This window comes from Rousettus aegyptiacus, unplaced genomic scaffold (assembly GCF_014176215.1).
Source record: "Rousettus aegyptiacus isolate mRouAeg1 unplaced genomic scaffold, mRouAeg1.p scaffold_m13_p_17, whole genome shotgun sequence".
NCBI lineage: Eukaryota > Metazoa > Chordata > Mammalia > Chiroptera > Pteropodidae > Rousettus > Rousettus aegyptiacus.
Genome location: NW_023416292.1, coordinates 28,599,611 through 28,621,095, shown reverse-complemented (window position 1 = coordinate 28,621,095; position 21,485 = coordinate 28,599,611). Strand labels below are relative to the sequence as shown.

At 44.8% G+C, this 21,485-nt stretch overlaps 1 protein-coding gene and 1 long non-coding RNA gene across 2 annotated transcripts in view; one reads left to right on the top strand and one right to left on the bottom strand.

Annotated features, from left to right (window-relative positions):
- The window catches only part of LOC118612898, a 41,318-nt gene extending 21,178 nt beyond the window's left edge, over positions 1–20,140 (top strand). The window contains exons 3-5 of the long non-coding RNA XR_004955238.1: positions 15,023–15,153; positions 15,991–16,084; positions 16,407–20,140. This is a non-coding gene — a long non-coding RNA (uncharacterized LOC118612898). The remainder of the gene's footprint in view (positions 1–15,022; positions 15,154–15,990; positions 16,085–16,406) is intronic.
- Positions 1,639–20,800, bottom strand: FMO5 (flavin containing dimethylaniline monoxygenase 5). The gene is made up of 8 exons (XM_016126713.2): positions 20,631–20,800; positions 16,665–16,853; positions 14,169–14,331; positions 13,261–13,403; positions 10,094–10,293; positions 7,670–8,022; positions 5,326–5,398; positions 1,639–3,276 (listed from the first exon to the last, which is right to left on the bottom strand). Exons 1-8 carry the CDS (start codon positions 20,763–20,765, stop codon positions 2,922–2,924), a joined length of 1,611 nt encoding a protein of 536 aa, XP_015982199.2. The 5' UTR covers positions 20,766–20,800; the 3' UTR covers positions 1,639–2,921.
- Between the last annotated feature and the right edge of the window lie 685 nt (positions 20,801–21,485).

Sequence of the window (21,485 nt, the reverse complement as noted above, 5' to 3'; positions counted from 1 at the left end):
GGAGGGCGCGATTAGGAGATAAACCTCGACAAAGTAGTGAAATGTTAAGTCTAAAGAGAAAAAGGAGAGAGCTTTTCTAAGCTAAGAAACAGCATATGCAACGAGCACCCACCGAAGAAATGAAATTCAGGAAGGAGACCAACAAATGACAACAATAACAACAACGAGGAAGAGGAGGAGAAGGGAGGAGGAGGAGGAGGAGGAGGAGGAGGAGGAGGAGGAGGAGGAGGAGGAGGAGGAGGAGGAGGGAGGAGGGAGGAGGAAGAGGAGGAGGAGGGAGGAGGAGGAGGAGGGAGGAGGAGGAGGAGGAGGAGGAGGAGGAGGAGGAGGAGGGAGGAGAAGGGAGGAGAAGGGAGGAGGAGGGAGGAGGAGGAAGAGGAGGAGGAGGGAGGAGGGAGGAGGAAGAGGAGGAGGAGGAGGAGGAGGAGGAGGGAGGAGGAGGAGGAGGGAGGAGGAGGAGGAGGGAGGAGGAGGAGGGAGGAGGAGGAGGAGGGAGGAGGAGGAGGGGAGGAGGAGGAGGGGGAGGAGGAGGAGGGGGAGGAGGAGGAGGAGGGAGGAGGAGAGGAGGAGGAGGGAGGAGGAGGAGGAGGAGGAGGAGGAGGAGGAGGAGGAGGGGGAGGAGGAGGAGGAGGAGGAGGGAGGAGGAGGAGGGAGGAGGAAGAGGAGGGAGGAGGAGGGAGGAGGAGGAGGAGGAGGAGGAAAAAGAGGAGCAGCAGCAGCAATACAACCGGACCGGGAAGGCGGAAGGGGGCAAAGACAATCCTGGATTTGGGGCAAATGCAGGCTTTTACTGATAATTAGTGGAACTTATATGGTATTTACCAATTCTTACTTCGTCCTGTAATTACACATGTGTCTCATCCCCTGCCAGAAACCCTTGTCACTCAGCATGTTACACAGACCGGAAGCATTGGCACCGCTGGGGAGCTTGTTAGAAATGCAGAATCTGGGCCCCATCCTATAGAATCAGAATCTGCATTGTGACAAGATCTGCAGGGGCAAGTGTGTACACCACAGTTTGTGAGGAGCACTGCTTTGTCAGCTAGCAGGGAGCGGGTGGCCACTGGATTCCGCTTCCCATTCCGTGTTTACCTTGTACAGAGTAGGCTTTAATAAGCATTTGCAGACCGGAGGATACATGAATGCTGTTTGCTACATTTCTCACAAGAGAATGCCACTTAGGCTTAAACGCAGCCAGTGACAAGGAAACCCAGGTCCTACAAAGCCACCCTTTCTGAATGAGCCACTCTATTTATTGAAAATTTCATTTTTATATTAAGTTGAAAACCCATCCACTTAAATCCACTGTTCCCGCTTTTATCTGTCCTCTGTCCTCAGTTGTTTTCTGGCTCTTAACTACATAGTTTGTGGGGGGGGGGGGGAAGGTACATTTTCACTGCAACCTTTTGCTCGCCCCTCCAAAATCTTGACTGTCTGGTTACTTCCGCCCACATACCCAGTTCCTTTCCTCCTTTCCATAGGACTCCCAAGCAAGACCCTTGAAGGAATAACGCATTAAACCTTAACTTGTATACTGATGAGCCTTCTAACTCCAGGATGGTTTCCCTATACCAAATAATAGGTCTTTGGTATGTATTTCCTTACCATAGTCAAATCGGCATAGGAGAGCAAACCCAGTATAAGCCAATGGAAACTTTATTAAGAGGAGAAACTTTTCATAAAGCTCAATAGAAATGATTTTTGGATTATCCGCTTTGGGAGTGTTAAACAAAAAACTTTCACGACCAAAAGCTTTTCTAAAAGAAAGGGTCTACTGAGCCAAATGCTAGCCAGAAAAGGACCAGGTACTGGGGCACGCGGTCTAACTGCCAGCAGCCAGCAGCTGGGCCAGGTGGAAAGACAAACGCGTGGGTAGTTCCGGAGTTGACAGGCTCCTTTACATCTCGGCTTCGGAGAAGGAAAATGTAAGCTGTTTCGAAAGAATTTGTACCACCTATAGATAAAGGGGCAGGGATGGGTGATTAGTCCGTAATGAAGAAGTGTTTGCTCGTAAGGGCTGGTTGTGGGCAACGGTCCAGAAAGATGGCACATAGTAAAGTGTGGAGGTGCTGCTCCGGGCTCTTCTCTACAGATCATTTTGAAAACAGCCACCTGGAAGTTAACCAGAGTCTCAACATGCATTCAGGAATGTAGGCAGGCTTTGGCTGGTTTTGCCCTTCAGTCTTTAACTGATGAACATCTCTTGTCTCTTCGTTCCACCCTCCAGCCTGCTGTAATTTGATTTAGGACTTCTCAGAATTGTTTTCTTGTGGGCTGTTTATCCACGACGCCGTTCTGTTCTAATAGCATAAACCATAAAAGTCAGCACTGCGTTTTAGACATAGCACAAAAGTAATTCGACACCACGGGAAGGATCGATTGATTGCTCCTCCCTACTACTGAACTACAGTAATCTGCAGATTAAAAGACACTAGGTCCAGACTCAAGTGATACCAGCTACATACAACTGTCATGAGACTGGCATTTCTCATATTCCCCAGGAAACAGACATTTAATTACGATATTAAAAACAAACAAGAGATTAAACTCACAGAAAACCAAATCGTATCAGAAGCAGAGTTACCTGGAATCACCTATTTCTTACATAGGTCTAGACTTGTGCTCCCCACCCATGTTTGATAATCACAGACATTTAGCAAACACCTATCACATGTTAAGAACATACAAAGACGCCTAAAAGAACATCTGAAGTCAGTCTAGGCAATGCCGAAGTGGAAGCTATGAGTCATAAGAGGAAGAGAGATAAGTCAGTACAAATGAAAAGCTGGGATTTCATTGTTGGGAAAAGAGGAAAGACGATTAATATTTCGGAAAGAAATAAAAGTCGATTTCTAGGCAACATGAAGCTGAGAGTGGTTTAGTCTCGTCAGATTCTGAGGGCATCTCAAGATCCAGCCCCTTCAGAACAGCTCAAAATAAGCTACAATTATGGCGAAGAGAACAGCAGCCTGCATCAGCCTGGTCATGGTTATCATCGAAGTCATGGAGCTACTCTTTTCAACTGTTCTCGTCATCAGAGGCTTCTTGATGCGATCTTCTGTGGTGAGGATGGTTTCTCGAGCTTTATCCCACTTCCCTGGGCCCTGCAGGCGAAACTGGACAGGAGTACAGGGTCCCAGAACCAACTTTAATGCCAGTTTGGGGTCAGTGAAGGCCAGAGACAGCAGGTTGGGCCTGGTGCCGAGCAGCTCAGCTATCTCGTCCATGGTATCTATATAGTTTGCCTGAATGGTGTGGCGTGCGCTCTCCACATACCTGAAGCAGACAAGACAGAAAGAAGCATGGGCTATCAACAGTTTAATCAGTCAGTTGGTCAAGCAGTCCATCAACCAACCAGTGCTTTCTGGAGCTGTGGAAGATAGAGAAGGTAAGACCTTGTTTCTGTCCTCGAGGACTTTATAATCTACGGGAGGAGATAAGAGAGATACACATAAAACAGAAGAATTAAGACTGGGTTTTAGACCGCTAAGTAGAAACGTAGAAGATGGTAGTTAAAATACAGCTGTAATAAGTCCTTGGAAGATGTGGAAGATGTGGATAGACTGAGAACAAGGTGGAGAGTGGCCCAGGTCAGGGGAACGGCAGAGTGAAGGAGGACAGCGGGGCCGAGCACAGAATGTGAGTGGGAGTGCAGAATATCCGCAGCCATCGCCTACGGTAGAGGAGGCACATTGCGGGAACCCCGGGTGGACATCCGGGTACGGTCCACATCCAGCGAGGGCAGTGGTGGTGGGGTCCACACAGCAGGACGTTTTAGTGCCAGAAAAACAAGGGAAGAAAGCACTCGGAGAAGGACGAGATGTTTCAAAGCACCAGAGTCAACGGTGAGGAAAAGGAAGCAGGTCACGGCCGACCTTCGCCAGAGCAGGGACAGGAGCGAGGACAGAAGGTACAGAGCAGGGAGCTTAGGCGGGAGAGCAGGGCGAGCATCTAGAGCATCTGGCGTAGAACATTTGTTGCAGAAGTTTGGCAGTGAAGGGAAGGCCAAACCAGAAGAGCCGGCAAGGGCATCGGGGTCCAGTAAAACTCCCTCTCCAACATGGAGCCGTAACCGGCTCAAGACAACCGTCTCTTCGGGCCTGGAATGATGTGCCTCCGGCTTTTCCACAAAAGCCTAGGAACTTACCGTCACCTCTCACTTCGTCCAAATAAAAACCACCCAGTGAATAAGCTCAATTCTGTCATTCAGATTGCTAAGTCGCCGTGTTCGCCCAGGCACTAAGCAGGTGGCTGGTGTCACCACCGCCCCTAATCACAAATACTATTCCTACCACGAGCTGCTGTGACCTGAGCGTGCTGCCCCACGATGACGGCCTGCCAAGTGGCCTCTGCAAACAAGTGGCCTTTGTAACTCTATCTGCAGATTTCGAACGCGACCATATCTCGGTAATTCGTTATCTTTCTTCCTTTCCCAGGCAGCTCCACTAGCTCTTCAGTAATCCTTGGAAAAACATTATACCTGATTTTCTTTCCATGTGCTTCTTCCTATTTGACTTTTCTTTCATGCCCTAAACATAGGATTTTAAACACTTTTTAAAAATTTAATGTTATTATTAGTTTCAAGTACACAGTATATTGGTTAGACGTTTATATAGTTTATAAAACCATCTCCCTAATTGCTCCTTCTCTCCTCTGGCTCCCCGCCCAGCCATTACATTAATGCTGACTGCATTCCCTCTGCCGTGTTCCCCATCCCCATGACCACCCATCAGCTACTAGTTTATATTTCCTTAACCCTTCACCCCATTCTCCCAGCCCCCAACCCCCCTCCCCTCTGGCCATCACCAGATTGTCCACTATATTTGTCAGCCTGTTTTTGATTACTTTGTTCTTTTCGTTCTATAGATTCTGCATATAAGTGAAATCTTACGGTATTTATCTTTCTCTGTCTGACTTATTTCACTCAGCATAATAGCTTCTCAGTCCGTCCATGTTGCAAATGGTAGGATTTCTCTCTCTCTTTTTTTTAATGGCTGAGTAATATTCCATTGCATATGTGAACCATAACTTCTTTATCCAATTGTCCATGGATGGGCATGTAGGCTGCTTCCATGTTTTGGCCATTGTGAATTGTGCTGCCGTAAATACTTTTCTTAAGCTCGTCTCTCCTTTGCCATCCATCTCAAACCTTTTGGTGCTATTTCTCCATTCTATCATCATAAACTATTATCTCTTTTTCCTTTTAAAATATAACCCAAATCCTTACACTAACATGAGGAAGATAAAGATAATACTCTATTGCTCTTATTAAGAACTAAGTAAGTAGAAAAACTAAGCACATACTTTCCTGGGAGAATTTCTTACCTTTTTTTCAATTTCTCTTCATTCTTAGTTATATCTGCCATCATTTCACTTTGTGAGGGCAACGTCTTTAGCCCTAAAGAGAAAAACCAAAAATTTAAGTGTAAGGAACAATAATCCTACTAACAATTACTCTGCTATGGAGAATTTAAAGAAAAACGGGATCGTTTTCTGTACTCAAGGAGGCCGCACCCACCACCACCACCATTAATGTTGACGTCAGCAGCTTTCTCTGTTCTACTTTGTCTTCGGAAGGTATTTCTCCAGCTCTACCTTCCAACCGATACCTGCGTCCACCGTCACAGTCTTTCGCTGTGGACATAAGGAAATGATAAATGGCTTAAAAGAATGTGGAAGGACTTTTGAGGGGGCTGCAAAAGAGAGAAAGAGAAAATTAGATTTTAGGCAAGGCATTCTAGAAAAGGATCGTATATTTTCTTGATAAGAGAACGGTAATTCCAGAGAACAGAAGGAAGAAGGAAAATGGGGCTAGGCCAGGCCAGGGAAGAGGATGGGCCGAGTTGGGCATGAAAGAATGGGAGGAACGGATCTAAAAGCGAGAAAGAGCTAAAAATGGGTACAGCGAAGGCAGAGTTCAGAGATGAGAAAGGCAAGAATAGGTAGGGTTCCTATTGGAAGTTTAATAATGATTCCTTCTAATGATTCTTTCCTGCTAAGCCTTAGAAGAAGGCCGGAGGAATTAGCACCAGGCCTCTGCTAGCACAGGAAGTTGGGCTTTTTGTGCATGTCCCCTAAGATCCCCTAATCCTACAGCTATAATGCAGACTTCCAAATACCCATTTTCCCTACTCCTCTCAACAGTTCACTAGGTCTTAGAAAAGAGTCTTAGTTATTTCAAGTATACTACGACGCTACAGCCTATTTTAATGCACTTTTTTTTTCTGACTTAATTGACTGAATTAAAAGGTTCATTTAGTATGACTGGAATTAAGCCAACATAATGAGTTACCTGCATTTGGTAGCCTGGTGCTCGCAAGGAGTACGTGATCTACTGGGTAGAACTAAAAGGAATTAAGAACTGATAGAACTTCGGGGAAATCTGGAAATGGTTTTGATTTATCAACTCTAACACCATTACTCCTTTTTTTCCTCTGCTACCAGAGATCTTCTCTAGGAAGGAGGGAGTTGTAATTCCAACAAGAACTCTGATAGTTTTAATTAAACATTAGTGACGGTGACAAATTTTATTATAACCACCACAATCGTAGAATTCCTTTGTTAGAAGGGACTTGAAAGGTGGTCTGATTTCTCCCTGTTCAGAGGTTTGAATCTACTCCGCATGGGCCTGGCCGGATGGCCATCAGCCGTTCTCATTCTCTTCCTATTCTGTGTGGATTCCTCACAATTTCAGAGGCAGCCTATTCCATCTTGAAATGGCCCTGGCTGATAGAAAAAAAGTTTGTTTTTTTATGTTAAGCTGATACTGTGAAATCCTCAAAGTTTCACTCCTTGGTCCTGGTGCTCTCCTTCGAAGTGATAGTGAGCAAATCAAATCCTTCTGCCATGAGACGGCCCTTCGGATATTTAAAGGGAGCTCTCATATCTCCCTGAACCTTTTCTAGGCTAAACTTTTCAGCTTCTTCAGTTATTCTTAACATGGGACATTCATTATCAAACCCCTTAACCATTCTTGTCTCTCCTTTTAATGCACTACGGTTTCACTTTTAAAACACGTCTTTGGGTGGGCTCTGACCAATTTCGAGAAGAATAGTTGTAAGTTTGAGGACGATGTAATTTTTTAATGACGCTACATAGAGTTAAGCCTTTTGAAAGCTGGGTCAATCTGCTGACTCATATCGTGCCTTCTCCCCCAAACCCCAAAACCAAGAGAGGGGATCTAAAGAGGGGAAAGTGAGAATTTGAGAGGTCGAATCTTTTACATTCTGGGCTAGTCTTTAACCAAGTCTTAATTTGGGGCCGAAATCAAATCACACCACTTCTATATTATTTATATGAAAAAAGATAAACTTCTCTGGCTTCACAAATACATATGTATCAGTTGTCTAAAATCTAGGTGAGTGGATTCTGATGTAGAGTGCACTTGGGGAACATTTTCTCAAAGATCTATGTCTGCCTCACCCCAGGTTTATTAAATAAATGCCACCAGGAAAAGCATGCGTATTTTGAGAAAATTTCTCAGGATATTCCAATATATGTCCATGATTATAAATGACTACTTTATATTTAGTAAAAAATTAATTTTTGAGCACTAATTTTGTATCAGCACGGTTACAATCATATATACTGTTTTGGCTATTTAAGATTAATATCATAAATGTAATTAAGCATAGCACCAAGTAAGAAGTCAGCTTGCATGATCACTTACCTTTAAATACTTGAGTGACCCAACGTCCTTGGATCTCTGAAATGGGCATAATGGCACCCAAGGGCTGGATCAAGCCTATGATTGCAAGAGTTGGCTTTTCCAGGTTGGGAAGGAAGACCCTTTTATACAGGGTTATCTTGTTTTCGACTACTTCGACTAAATCTTGAAGAAAAGGAAAGGAAAAGGTATAGCCTGTGGCAAAGATAACAGCATCAATGTCATCCTCCTTGGAGCCATCTTCAAATATGGCCGCTCTCTCTGTGAATTCCTTCACATTTCCTTTCACCTTCACCAAGCCAGAAATTATACGATTCGGCAGGGCATCATTGATTGTTGGATGCTGATTCAGAACCCTGTGAATGGTGATGAAGACCAAAAGAAGGAGAAATGAGAGAGAATCAGTAACATGTAAGTCAAATTCTATTTTGATGGAGGTGGTTAAATGATGGGCCAGTGGTCTCCCCTTTGGTCTATCCATGAAATTTGGGAAAGGTCTAATGCACAGAGCAGGATCTCAGAGTGGAAGCTGGACCCTGGACGGCACTGAAAGCCACGGTGTTGGGAAGTGAAGGAAGAATGGTCTTATACACAGTTTCACAGGGAACAGTAATGTCCCGAGCCACAGAACTGAGTCTTACATCTAGTCACCAAGTCTTTTCCCTTCTTCCTCTTAACAACCCCAGAATAGTTCAACCTGTTCGCTATCTCACCTGGACTATTACGATGGTCTTTAGGGTCTCCTGCTCCCCCCTGTCCTCCTTCCCTCCTTCAATCTACTTATTTTTAGAGTAGTTGTTCAAAAAAAAAAAAGTACTTATTATTGTGTCACTTATTTGCTTAAAATCATTCAATGGCTCTGGACTGTCTTCATCCCAGACTCTTCATTTAGCAGAGCATACACAGGTGTTCATGTACCTGCCCAGTGAGCCTCGAGATGTGCTCAGTCGCTCTTTCTGACTTTGCCATGCAGTCCGGCCAAACCAGACTACGTGCAGGTCCCAGAGCCTAGTTTTTGCTATTCCAAGATCTCGTACTTAAAATATGAATGCTATTTCCTTACCCCATTTGTTTGACTACCTCCTCTCATTTCATAAAGCCTCAATTTATTTTATAATCACCAAAAGTATGGATGCTACTGTTTCCATAATCGGATGAGATAAGTGGGTGAAAGGTTATCAGGGAACAAACTCAGAGTATCACCCTATTGGTTATTTTCAAAGGAAAAAAAGAGAGCTTTATAAAGGAGCAACCTGGTAGATGCCACCTTATCCAAGTGAGCAAATTTAACATTAATATGCAATAAACCACTATCACGTGGCTCCTGCTATGATCTAGCGAGAAGGTACAACATAACCTTTGAGTTTTTGTGCCAAAAACATTTGAGCTGAATACGATAAATGAAAAACAGCTATGTTAAGTCCAAAGTCAGAGACTTTCTGCAATACAATTGGCTTGGATTTTTTTCAATGGAGAATTATTTCCGATTAAGAGAAATTAAAGAGACTTGACAGGGTCTTGGGTTTACAAATAAAAAAAGCTATAAAGATATGTTATTGGGACCATTTTGGAAATCTGAAGATTAGATAATAGTATTTTATCTATGTTAAATTTCCCAAGTGTGGTCATTGTGTTTATGTAGGAGGATGCGTTTTTTCTTAGGCATAATATGTTGAATAATTTAGGGTAAAGTGTCTTAATAGGTAAATCTAAACGGAGTGTATATGCATGCTCATTATACTTACTATTTTGAATTAAGTAAATCCGAGCACTTAGAATTGGCCTCTAGAAACGCTTTCGCAGTCTACCTCCTTGGCCGTGTGAGGGTTCCCATCCTCACACTGTCGCAGAGTGCCACATACTCTCTGTCTTACTATCACGTATTCTCTTAGAGTACTTAAGGCAAAATAAATTTCTTGAGTTTGCTGCTTATTCCTTGTGCGATCTTGCGCAAATTAGTTTCTCTAAGTGTCAGCTTTCTATCTGGAAAATGTAGGCTGTCGTGAGGATTAAATGAGTTAATGCATGTAACTCATGTAGCCCGGTGCTGGTCTTAATATTAAGTCCTCTAAAGGTGAGGGGTTATTATTTGTATTAGTATTACTATTAGGTCTTTCATCTCTGTATTCTCTGTATGCCTGGCATCATGCTCAGCTCATAAGAGGTGCTCGATGTCAATGGATGAATGAGCGATGCCCTCCCCTCGGCTACATCACATAGAAAAACTGGTACTCGGGGATGTGATGGGATGGTGAATGCCACAGAGAATCATAGGTCTGGAACTTCTAAGGGGCAAGCCAAAACCTGATCTCAGATTCTGTGGGTTTCCTTACCCTTCGTGGAGAGTGAGCTCCCCTAGCAGCCTATGTGACTGGTCCTTAATTTGTGCCTTGGCCGTTACCACTCTGCTCTCCCATCGGAACATACCTGTGTTTAGGTTTTAGGCCGTACATTTCGTGGTCAAACTTTTGGTTTAACTTATTTTCAAGATACATGTTTATTAATGATGGATGGAAAATCTTCACCAAGAGTTCATTAAATCGAGACAAGAGCACCACATCACCAGGATACCCATTGCATGATACACGATTCATGATCCAAGCCCCTCTCCGGGTGCTGAGGAAAACCTGGAACATGGGAGAAATTGTTTGCTTTTACCATTCTCTGACTCTGAAGCCTTTAAAAGTATCTCCATTTTCTTCAAGAGCGAGTTTAAATTCATCAGTCTGGCTTTTGAGTCCCTGTGCAATCTTTTTAAAAAATTATTATTATTTCCTCCTACCTTCCTTCTCAAACACTATGCTTACAATTAAATTGGTGTATTCCCTGATCAAGACTGTGTCTTGCTCTGAACCACCACTGCTTTTCTGTTCTCTGTGTAAAGCCTCCAATCCTCTTAATTTCCCAAAGCCTATTCACTCTTAAGATCCAGATCAAGTCTGCCTCCTCCATGAAGACACCTCTGATTGCTCTGGCTCACAGTTTTCTCTCCATTCTCTGAAATTCTCTAGCATATACCACCTGTCCAACTCACAATCGTGGAATGATAAAGCTGGTAGCAACTGTAGATCATTTAATCCAAAACCCTCAACTTTTTTTGCCTTCAACACTGTTTGCATCATTACAAAAAAAATTTAAAAAAAAAACACTGTTATTTATCATTTACATTGATATTAAACTTTTTACTTTCTTTCAGTTGTAACATGTAAAAGTGCTTAATATGGTAGCGCTTTAGGTCACCATCAGTGAGAATACGTGTGTGAAGTTAAACACTCTTCTCTTCTGTCCTTCTAAATATGTTTTCTCCAGGGTGGAAGGGTAGCATACACATCTTTTAGTATCCCCAAACGCATCATTATCATCACTTTCAGTTATTGAGAATTGTGACCTATAAGTTGCTATGCTAGGTTCTTTATCTGTATCTTATTCAATCAATACAACAACCTCTTGAGGTGGGTCTTATTGTCCTCCTTTTATAGGCCAGAGGCATGGAGGAGAGCCGTAAGTCACCTCAGATCATACAGCTAGTAAGCGTCAGAGCTGAATTTCCAACCCAGGTCTGACTAACTCCATAGCCTGTACTGAAGAAATGTTTCATTGATTATTTAATGGAAAAACTGAAGTTTGCTAGTAGAATAACAGGGAACTGGCCAGTCTTTTTATGTCCTCTGCTGGCTAACGTCCATGTTCAGAGCTGATACGGAATTTCCTGGCAAAAATAGTATCACTTTTACTACACTGTAAAACTCTAGAGATAGTTTTGAGTTGTAAGGTATATAAGTACATTGCTCTATGGTCTTTTGTCTCAGCTGTCAGTCAAAAGATCACCTGTCATAACTGAGCACTTTCAGATTTCACAGTTCAAAGGGCAGGCGTGGTCTTAGGAATCAAATGGCTTTGTGTGCAGCCTAAATAACTTTCGTTATGTAAGTATATAAGTATATGAGTAATATCCATGATCAGAGCCCCATTTAAAAGGTTTCCTATGTGTAAAATAGTGACGATGATACATATATCACAAGGCTATTGTGAGAAGTAGTGTTTTGTAAAGGGAGTGGCATATGGTAAACAATAAATGCTTAATGGCTGTCATCATATTTCTTATTTCGGTTGTCCACCAGTACCTTGTTTTAAGCAAACAGCATATTTGCAGATTTGGATTTATAAGAAAAAAACAATGTAAGGAAAATGGATTTTCAAGAAAGGGATGTTTCCTCTTCACAAAGGCATTGTAGTATGAGAATCCTCATACTGAAATGTCCTTGATACGCTGAAAGGTATAGGTCCATTTAAGATGTCTGACTGACAAGCAACTTCTCATAAATACAATTTCATACATAAAGCAAAAAGTCAGAACCCGGCAGCTGCGTTTCCCCAGCCTTTCTCAGATGCGCACCTCGCCGCCCCCCACTCTGGGCGCTTGGCCCTTCGGCCACCTACACTTCCTCGGTGCATTGGCCTCAGCTCCCTTATCACTGGCCCTGTGACAAACCAAGGACACTGAAGAAGGCTCATACCTCCGGTCCCCACGACATACCTGGTACATTCCTTTTTTATCAGAACAGCCACACACACACTTCTACCTTTTCTTCTGTCTATAGTTATTTCCTGACAAATGCTTGTTGAATTCATTCATGCAGTAGTAACATATGAAATCACTTCTGTGGTGACAGATGAGGATAGGACTGAGAAGAAATGTTATTGGATGGAGTTTCTGGGTAAATGTCATTTAACAAAGTTGTGGCATTAAACTTTATTTTAAAAAATAAATAAATAAAACATATTTGTGGAGCACGGCTTAACTCAAGTTCCTGAAGAACAACCAGGCTTATCCCTGTTGCCAAGAGAGTTATGATTCAATAAAGACGTGAATGATAAAATATAAAAATGACATGTTTTTCCCCTGGGAATGTATAACGAAGATACTTTCTCCCCAGTTCAAAATCTATGATGCTAAATAGATAAATAAATTAAGTAAGTAAGTAAATAAATAAGTAAGTAAATAAATAAAGCCTCAAACAACAAAAAGCCTCAAGGCCAGAGACATTACTTTGGAGCAAGTCACTCCATGTTAGGGAGCTGCAGGTGGAGGCTGGGGTGAGCCACCTGCCAGGGCCGGTGTGGACATGTTTACACTGGCATGCATGCTGACTTTGGGGAGGTGAGATGGCTGCTGTTTTCCCCTTGGGGAGAGGAGAAGAAAGTCCCCCCGCCACCCTACGGGCGGACAGCTTTCAGCCACCCAGGGTGCTATCCTTCACGTGAGAGCATGGCCCGCAGAGGAGCCCAGTTTCTGGTCCGCTGTGCGGGCCACCATCTGCTCTTCCTCAAAACCAGAGGCCACTCGGAAGGGACATCTGACTGGGATTATGAGCACGGTCTATGGTCATGACCTGACTCCTTAGCGTGAGGGGACTCCAATAGGCAGCCCTGGCTCCATCATATCGTCTGTCACGATGTTGCCGCCCGTGGCAATGAAACCAAGGCTTCCATCTGCCATCGGCACTGCCGAGCCATGTGCCAGTACCGTACCCTCCGCTGGCTCCACCTCAGCTTCCCTGACAGAGCAAAATAAATTAGTAGCTGATTCGCACCTGCTTGGTTACGTGACTGAGCTCCACGGTCACGTCCGCTCCAGAATTCCCAATGCCAATGACAATGACTCTCTTTCCAGTGAAACTCTGTGGATTCTTATACTCTCGACTATGCATGTACTGTCCTTGAAACTTCTCAATTCCTGCAAGAGAAGGGGGAATAATTATCAGCTGACGGTTGAGCTGATATCATTCGACAAATTATTTTTCTTTTTTTGTGATGCGCTGAGTTTAAGCATATACTCTCCATATGCTCCCCCTTTATTCAGCTGCATGATTGCTGTTTGGAATACGTTTTGCCTCTTTCCTCTTCCCATAGCCTCAGAGCAGAACCTTGTGACTTCCTAACCAGGATCCATTTGTAGACTCAGAAATCCAAACTGCTTCGGAAAACCTTCACTCTCTTCTATTTTTCCATCCTCTTTAAATACCTACTCCCATTTCAATTCGAGTACGTGTTTTCATAAACTCTAGGGCATACATAGAATACTTTTTTTTTTCAAAATAAAAATCCATGCCAAAGACTGTAATAAATTCTTTACTTAAGCTTCCATTTCTTCCTTATAAACTCAGCGTTTCTGTTTGTTTCCTTGATTGCTGAAAAAGTCCTCATCCAATCTCATATACGTCAAGTCCACGTTCTTTCTTTTGATCTTTAGAAAAAGTAATCACTGTGAAACTAAATCTAGAGCCTTCTAACTTTTTCTTGTCTCCAAAGTTACCATTCTCTCTGCTCCCAAGTGGCACAAACACAGGTTACCCCAACATCTAGCAGGAGAACATGCAGAATTAGGTTAAGCCTAACTTCATCCCGAGGTAGGAATCCCTCAGGCCAGAATCTTCCCCTTTCCCAGGGACCAGGCCACAGGCATGATTCAGGGGGTCCCCTGTCCTGGTAGGCCACTCACCAGGGAAGCTGTGCAAGGGCAAGTAAGGAGAGACATGGTGGCCGGTGCAAACCATGACCCCGTCGAAAACATTCTCTTCCTTCCTCCCTTCACACTCTGTGACCACCTTCCACTGGCCCGAAGTGGAGAAATCGGGTTGCTTCGTCACCCCGCACACGCTGGTCTGAAAAGAAAAGCAGCAGCCACAGGGGACTGTAGCCACGGCATGTCCGGCGGCCACCTTCCCTGACATGACTCTCCTTACAGAGTTCCCCGAAGGGCTGATGTCACGCAACAGGGCTCACGCAGGGATATTTGATTTTCGTACTCCACAAAGAACCTTTTCTGAGGGAAAACTTCCATGAGGCAGAAAAACGAGTGCCCTCAGAGTGTCCCTAAGGCAGCGTGACACTGGCATAGAGCTTGGACTTCTGCGCTTCGAAGACACGCCATGCACTCAAAGCCTAACCCACCCTGACCCCCAGATGTCCCGACACCCTCTGATGGCTTCGTATCCCAAGTCCTGTTCTCACTGTGTAGCCTTAAACATGCGACTGAGCTCCAGGGCTCCCTCCCTCCTAAGTCGGAAAACATCTCAGTGGCTCGTGTACATAAAACTTTTATGTTAAGTGAACCTCTCTGAGGCTCCCATAAATGCCTATTTTACAAAAGTAGCCATAAAGAAAGAGGCTGGGAGATGGGGTGGTCAGTGGCATAATTTTTACCTTTAAAAAAAAATAGGGAAAATTAAGAATGTGCTTCTAGGGTCTACAACCATTATCCGTGGGTGGACTAATGAGATGCCACAGCTGTTCTACCCTAGCCTTCCCGCACACTCTACAGTTCTTTTCTGCCATGTTCTTGCTTTTCCACAGGCTGGTGCCTCTGAAGGGATCGTCCTTTTATGCTTTCTTCATCTGGCTGACTCCTACGCACCCTTCGACATTTACTTCCGATATTTATCTCCAATAAGGAAATCTCCCTGGTACCCGACGCCTCATCCCAGGTGGGTTAAGCGTCCGTTCTCTGAGCTGCAATATATAGAGATCTCTATACAGCATTCATCACACTGTAACTCTTGTATTAAAAAAAAAAAAAAAAAAAAAAAAAAGGTCAACAGGGCCTTCATGCAAAATGAAGCAGGGAGGCAAAAAGGGGGGGGCTCTCGTGCCTTCGGTCTGTCGCGAAACAGCAGGGGGGACTCTGCGGCGGCTGTCCCGACTTCCCTCCGTAAAAGACTTCGATCTCCTCGTTTTTTTTTTTTTTTTCGGAATTGCATGTGGTCCCGGATCGACCGTTGTCGTTCTCAGATAAACCCATTTTACTACATCCGGCTGACTTTTTGTTCAAAGTCCACTCTCTTCGCTTTTATTAATTATATTTATAATACATTTTTCTTCACTTTTCTATCTCCTTAGACTATAAAACCACAGATTTTTTTTTTTTTTTTTTTTTTTGGTCTTTGTATCTTCCCTGCTTAGTACAGTACTGAACCTGTTCAATGAGTGTTTAAACAAGCGACGGGAAGCACCACGGGGCTTGACATGACTGACTTGGAAGCTGTCACCAGATGTTGCCGTTTCATAGCTGTTGTTAAACAGATAAAGGCGTGATTCGGCAGAACGACCAGAAGGTAGAAGGGGGTCAGGGTAGGTCAAAATGTAGGAACTCCCAGTTCTACGATGACTAGGTATTGGGGCAGTAACATACTACGTGGCAACTCGGGTTGACGCTGCCGATGGCAAGGGTGACAGCCGTAGGGAGTAGATCCTAAGACTTCTCATCACACACACAAAAATAAAATATAGAAGAATTGGACTTTTTTTTTTTTTTTTTTTGCCAGCTGTCAGAAATATCTGTTCTTTCATGGCCATGGCTAAAAATGACGGCCACATCGTGGAAGACTTTACAGCAGGAAGAAGCCAAGAAACCCGAAGGTGAGCAACTTCCTTGTCTGACGCCACAAGTTGATCGGTAGTAAAACAAAGACTAGAGCTCAAGTTTTTCTTCCTCTGTTCAGTATTCTTCCCCCTTCACCAGAGTTCACTTCTTTGCTTTCTCCGTAACTTCTCTCTAACTACCTCACGGGGTTGTTATGATCGCATAAAATAACGCAATGTAAAACGCTCCAGAAAGCTTCAAAGGGCCAAGCGAGAGCAGACAAGCTGGGCTAGCAGAAGGTTTTAAAGTTCCCACGACCTGTCGGTTCCCCTCTCTAACTGGGAAAATGTTTCCCCTCATCTGTTTTATTGCAATCAGGTAGTCTAAAATGAAGGCAATAAAAACATTCTGCCGGGTGGATTCCTGAAATCATAACCAAAATATGCAAAAGAGGGACCTTTCCATGATCATTTTCCAGGCACAGAAGAGACAAAGTGTGGAGTCTTCGTCTGGAAAGGCTAAATACATGTGGACATCAAACCAACCTTTACATGTAAGCAATGGTCAAATGAAACCGCATTATTCATCTACTCGACAAACAACTACAAACACAAACACACCAACGATATTCCCTACCTTGAATCGAATGTACTTTAGAAGGCCAAATTCCTCGGCATACATCCTGAAATACTCCTGGATCTTGGAGTTGGGCATGAAGTTAGGAAAATGATCTGGAATGGGATAGTCGCTGAAGCACATCATCTCCTTGGACGTGTTAATGATGAGTGATTTGTAGATGCTGGCCCTTCCTTCCTCAGGATTTTCCTGCGGTTAACAAGAAGCATTCACAGCAACTTCAGAGTTAATTTCGTGGTTTGTAAAGAGCCGATAAATATTTCAAAAAGTTTTCTGAAAGAAATGCCATTTAAAAAAAGTTACACGCGCACCCTCCACATCTCCCAGAATTTGCCCCTTTGTGTAGCCTCTTCCCCTTGAATCTGAGTTGTCTTTACGACTTCCGTTGACCAACAGCGTGCACCTGGAGTGATACCGAATGGCCTCCAAGACTAAGTCATAAGTAGTCTCGTGGCTCCTGCCCAGGTCTCTTAGAAAGCTTGCTCTGGTGGCAGTCAGCAGCCCTGTAAGAAGTCCGGCTACTCTGAGACCACCGTACCGTGAGGAGGCCCAAGCTAGCCATGTGAAGAGGGTGACTGGGATAGAGAGATGCACACCTGGCACCTGGAAATTTGAGTTAGCCCAGCTGAATTTCTAAACATGTGTGAGCACGGAGACCATGGCCGACATCCAGTGTCAGTTGTCACCTGACCACAGCAACGTGAGAGTCCAAGTGAGAACTGCCCATCTATGTAATAGTCTTAAATATTTTACGTATTTCAAAGCCTAAGTAAGTGTCGAGGATTTTCATATACTTGCGAGATTGCTGTCTGGGAATCATTGTACTAACTTATATTCTGTCCAGTATGTTCCCATTTTACCTCATTTTGACTAATTTAGAAGACTATTGGTCTGCGTCGGCAAAAACCGAGTGAAATGGGAACTTATGCTGGAGAGAGCGTAAGTTGGCAAAAGGTACTTTCCATCATCAGTCTTACCTAACCTTAATGATAAATAAGATCGAGAACTGATTGAAATTAATGTCTCGAGAACGTACATGTACTGTTGACCTCCCTTATCCACTTTTTAAGGTTTCAGTTACCCTTGTGGTCTGAAAACGGGAAATGGGAAATTCAAGAAACTAACAATCCCTCCGTTTTAAATCGCATGTGGTTCCGAGCAGCGCGATGCAATCGGGCGCCCTCCGGCTCCCACCCGACCCACCCACGCTGTGAGTCGCCCCTAGGGAGCCGCCCCGCTGGCCAGCACGTCCCGTGCCGCCTGCCCGTCGCTCGGCAGCCACCCCAGTTATCAGACCGGCTGTCACAGCGCTCGCGTTCAAGCGACCCCTAGTTTACTTAATAACGGCCCCAGAGCGCGAGAGCCGTGATGCTGGCCTTTCTGGTGTGCCCGAGAGAAGCTGCGAAGCGCTTCTTCGAAGTGAAAAGGTGAGTCGAGTACAAGACGCTGTGAGAGAGAGAGACCACGTTCACTTAACTTTTGTGACAGTATGGTGTCATAACAGTTCTATTTTATTAGTTATTCTCGTTAATCTCCTCCTGTGCCTAATTTATACGTTACACTTTATCACAGGTGTGTATGTATAGGAAGAAACACAGTAAATATAGGGTTCAGTACGATCTACGGTTTCAGGCATCCACTGGGGGTCCCGGAACGTATCCCCCGTGGACAAGGGGGGATAATTATTACCAAAAAGTATTCAGTGATAACAAGGAGACAAGTGGTTAATCCTACTCCTATTTGGCAGGTGAAACAGAGAGAGAAAGGAATAGAGATAATAAAAAATTCAAGTGATGGCATTTGAGAAGAAAAATTATATACCGAATCCCTGGGACTTGTCACGAAAAACGGAAATGGAAGCCCTGAGTGCCGTGTCCGCCTGGACACCTGGCAGCCGTGGTGGAATTCCAAAGTGCTGGGGATGATGTTATACATGAAACCCCCCAATACATTTCAGTAAAGTTGGGAGGGAGTAGGGTAGGAGAGAGCAGAACTCCAAAAGACAAGCGGGGTGGTGGTGGAGAAGCAGATCTCAGATCCAGGCACTTCTTAGCGTGAGCATGTGAAACATGCTCAGTCTGCAGTTGGTGGATGTTTCTCCTATGCCTGTGGAGCTGTGGAATGAAGGTCTGAGTTCCCGAGCATTCTAAGCAGCCACTTAAGGCACTTTGCTTCTCAAGGATTCATTTATAAAACAAATAAAGGAAGGGGATGTCAGGGAGAGAAAAGAGCAGAAGCAGAGGTCAGGCATCACGCCTGGCTGTAGAAATGTAGCGCTATATATATGTAAAATATATACGGAAATATAGGTGTATATTAAAACATATATAATGCATGTGCTATATAATAGACAGATGCGCTGTGTCTCAACATAGGTCAGAGAGCTATGATGAAATACAGCTGCTTTACTCTCAAGGGAGCGTTTTAGAAGGAGTTGAAATTTTTCCAAGATGATAATCAGAAAACGATTAAAAGCCAGAAACCCAATAATCAGATAGGATGGCTTCCCCTCAACCGATTGTGGGCCCGGTCAGTAGTTGCCAAGCTTGGCTACGATACTTGCCAGAGACACACACCGTGCGGGCCCCGCTCCAGGCCTACAGAACCGGCCTGGGCATAAAACGAGCATGCAAGTACGTACTGTTACCTGGCACCGTTAGTAATGATTGACACACGTACTGTTACCTGGCACCGTTGGTAATGATTGACACACTCATTCGTGAACTTAACTCTGTTTAGAGGGTACCAGTATTATCTCCTTCTTAAAGATGAAGACACGACTACGGAGAGGTTTGTTGATTTTTCCCAGGGTCACACAGCTGGTAGGTGCTGCCGCAGGATTCGAACACAGGGCTGTGCTCTCAACCTCTACACTCTGTTGTGGGTGGATTTCAAAAGCGTATTTTTCTATTGATTACAAACATAACAGCCTTTTCAGCCCATGCCAGAGACTGATTATTGACAGAGGTGTGGGGCATGTGGCGTGCAGAGTAGCCATAGGCTAGAGCCACTGCATAATGACGTTGCGTAATACGAAAGTCTCTGCGAAATACAAAACCTGTCCGGCCACGTTGGTACCATTCCCTGGTTTACAAAGCGAGTTTAAAACAAACCCAATGCCTGTCACTTTGGAGACCAGGAAAGGAGGATGATAGTCTTCGGCATATGATGAGCTTACCTATCATAAAAGTAGATGACACCCGAAGTTTTAATAAACAGCTCCAGGGCTGGTTGTGCATGTTACAGCGACTGGGCTTTAAAACCGAATGTACGCGAGGCTAGGAAGACCCCATTGCAGGTGTCCTCTGCCCTCTTCTGAAGACAGGACTTTGACTAATTTGATTTCTCAAGTGACGTAAACATTCATAGCAAAGAAGGCGCCCAGATTGTATATTCTTCCGAAGGACTTGGATTATTAGAGAATTATCTGAAGTGAACCAGAATTTAAACGAGACAGAGAGAGAGAGAGAGAGAGAGAGAGAGGAAGTGAAAAAGAAAAAGAACGTAAAAGAACAGAAAAAGAAAAAACAAGGTTAGAGCAGAGTGGGAGGGGATTTCTGGAGGAGTTGGAGGCCGTAATCTAGATCACTTACCGTGGACGCAGAGCAGCAGCGACGACTGTGGATTTTCTAACCACTTTACACGTTCTCGTGTTTGTTATTTTGTCGACTCCCCCGCCCCCCGCCCCACAACCTTACCCTCTTCTGGACGGCAGCGAAACTCTTTAAATGATCTCCGTGCCATTTTTCTAGATACCAGTAAAGGAAAAACAAGTGATACCCGTGTCCGTTTTTAGCTGCTAGCCTAGGGAAAGAAAACTGCCTAGAGGTAACAGCGCTGAGAAGAATCAGGAGACCAAAGGCTAGCAGACTTAATCACTGCCAAGGCCGATGTCCAGATACAAGATAAAATATCTGATCCATCTGCTTGCAGCGAGGGTGCCAAGCATTTCTCAACTAGATTTACCTGGTACCTCCAGAGCCCTCCGATGTCACCTGTCCTTTCGAAGCAGATGGGCTCCAAGCCTTCATCCAGGCAGCACTTGATAGACGTGAGCCCGCTGGCACCTGCCCCAATCACAGCAATTCTCTTCCTGATCATGACCTCCAGAGACCTTCACAGTCCTGGGCCAAAATAACCTGTCCAAAAGAAAGGATGGCAAAATACAGAAAGCACACGTCAGTTAGGACCTTTCCAGGAAGACCTGGCGTCTGAATAGATCACAGTTGCCTTTGTGGAGGCCAGAGGCCGCTGTCCTCAGCCATCGGTTCCTGTTCCGTGTGGCACCGAGGAGCCCTGCGCGCCTGCCGTACCTGGTCTCACTGCCTGTCGCTCAGCGGCTGCGGAGTTCTCGGCTGCGCTCCCGCTCCCCAGGCTGCTCTGCAACTTAGGCTGTTTGCGAAGGTGTATATAAAGCCATCGGGAGCAAACGCCACTTCCTCCAGCCACCGCCCGCACCAGGGAGCTGGCTGGGTTTCCTGTCCTCGAGTGTCAAGAGGGGCGGGACCTGTTTTGCGCAGAAAGAATCAATCCTATCGCTCCCAGTTTTCTCTGCTGGTTCCTGGGCACCCCTCACTCTCTGCAAAGGCAGCGGGCTGCACGCCCCTGGCCCCCGGCCCCCGGCCCGCCTCCAACCACTTCCAACTTCCTGGTGTGTTTGCCTTAAAGTGACAACCTCCTCCCGGTGCAGGGGAATTGTCAACAACCCCAAAGCAAGTCTGGGTCCTATAGCCAAAGTGAAGAACCCCTGCCTTTCAAGAGACTTGTTAAACCAGTTCCGGCTGCTCGTTCAACCCCTCCCCGCACCCCGCACCCCGCACC

Excerpts from the sequence above, each read along its gene's own strand:
- FMO5 (XM_016126713.2), bottom strand. The coding sequence starts at position 20,765 with ATGATCAGGAAGAGAATTGCTGTGATTGGGGCAGGTGCCAGCGGGCTC. Across the intron at positions 13,404-14,168 it reads GCCCTTGCACAGCTTCCCTG|GAATTGAGAAGTTTCAAGGA; the intron begins GTGAGTGGCCTA and ends CTTCTCTTGCAG. Across the intron at positions 5,399-7,669 it reads GGTCACTCAAGTATTTAAAG|GGCTAAAGACGTTGCCCTCA; the intron begins GTAAGTGATCAT and ends TTTTCTCTTTAG.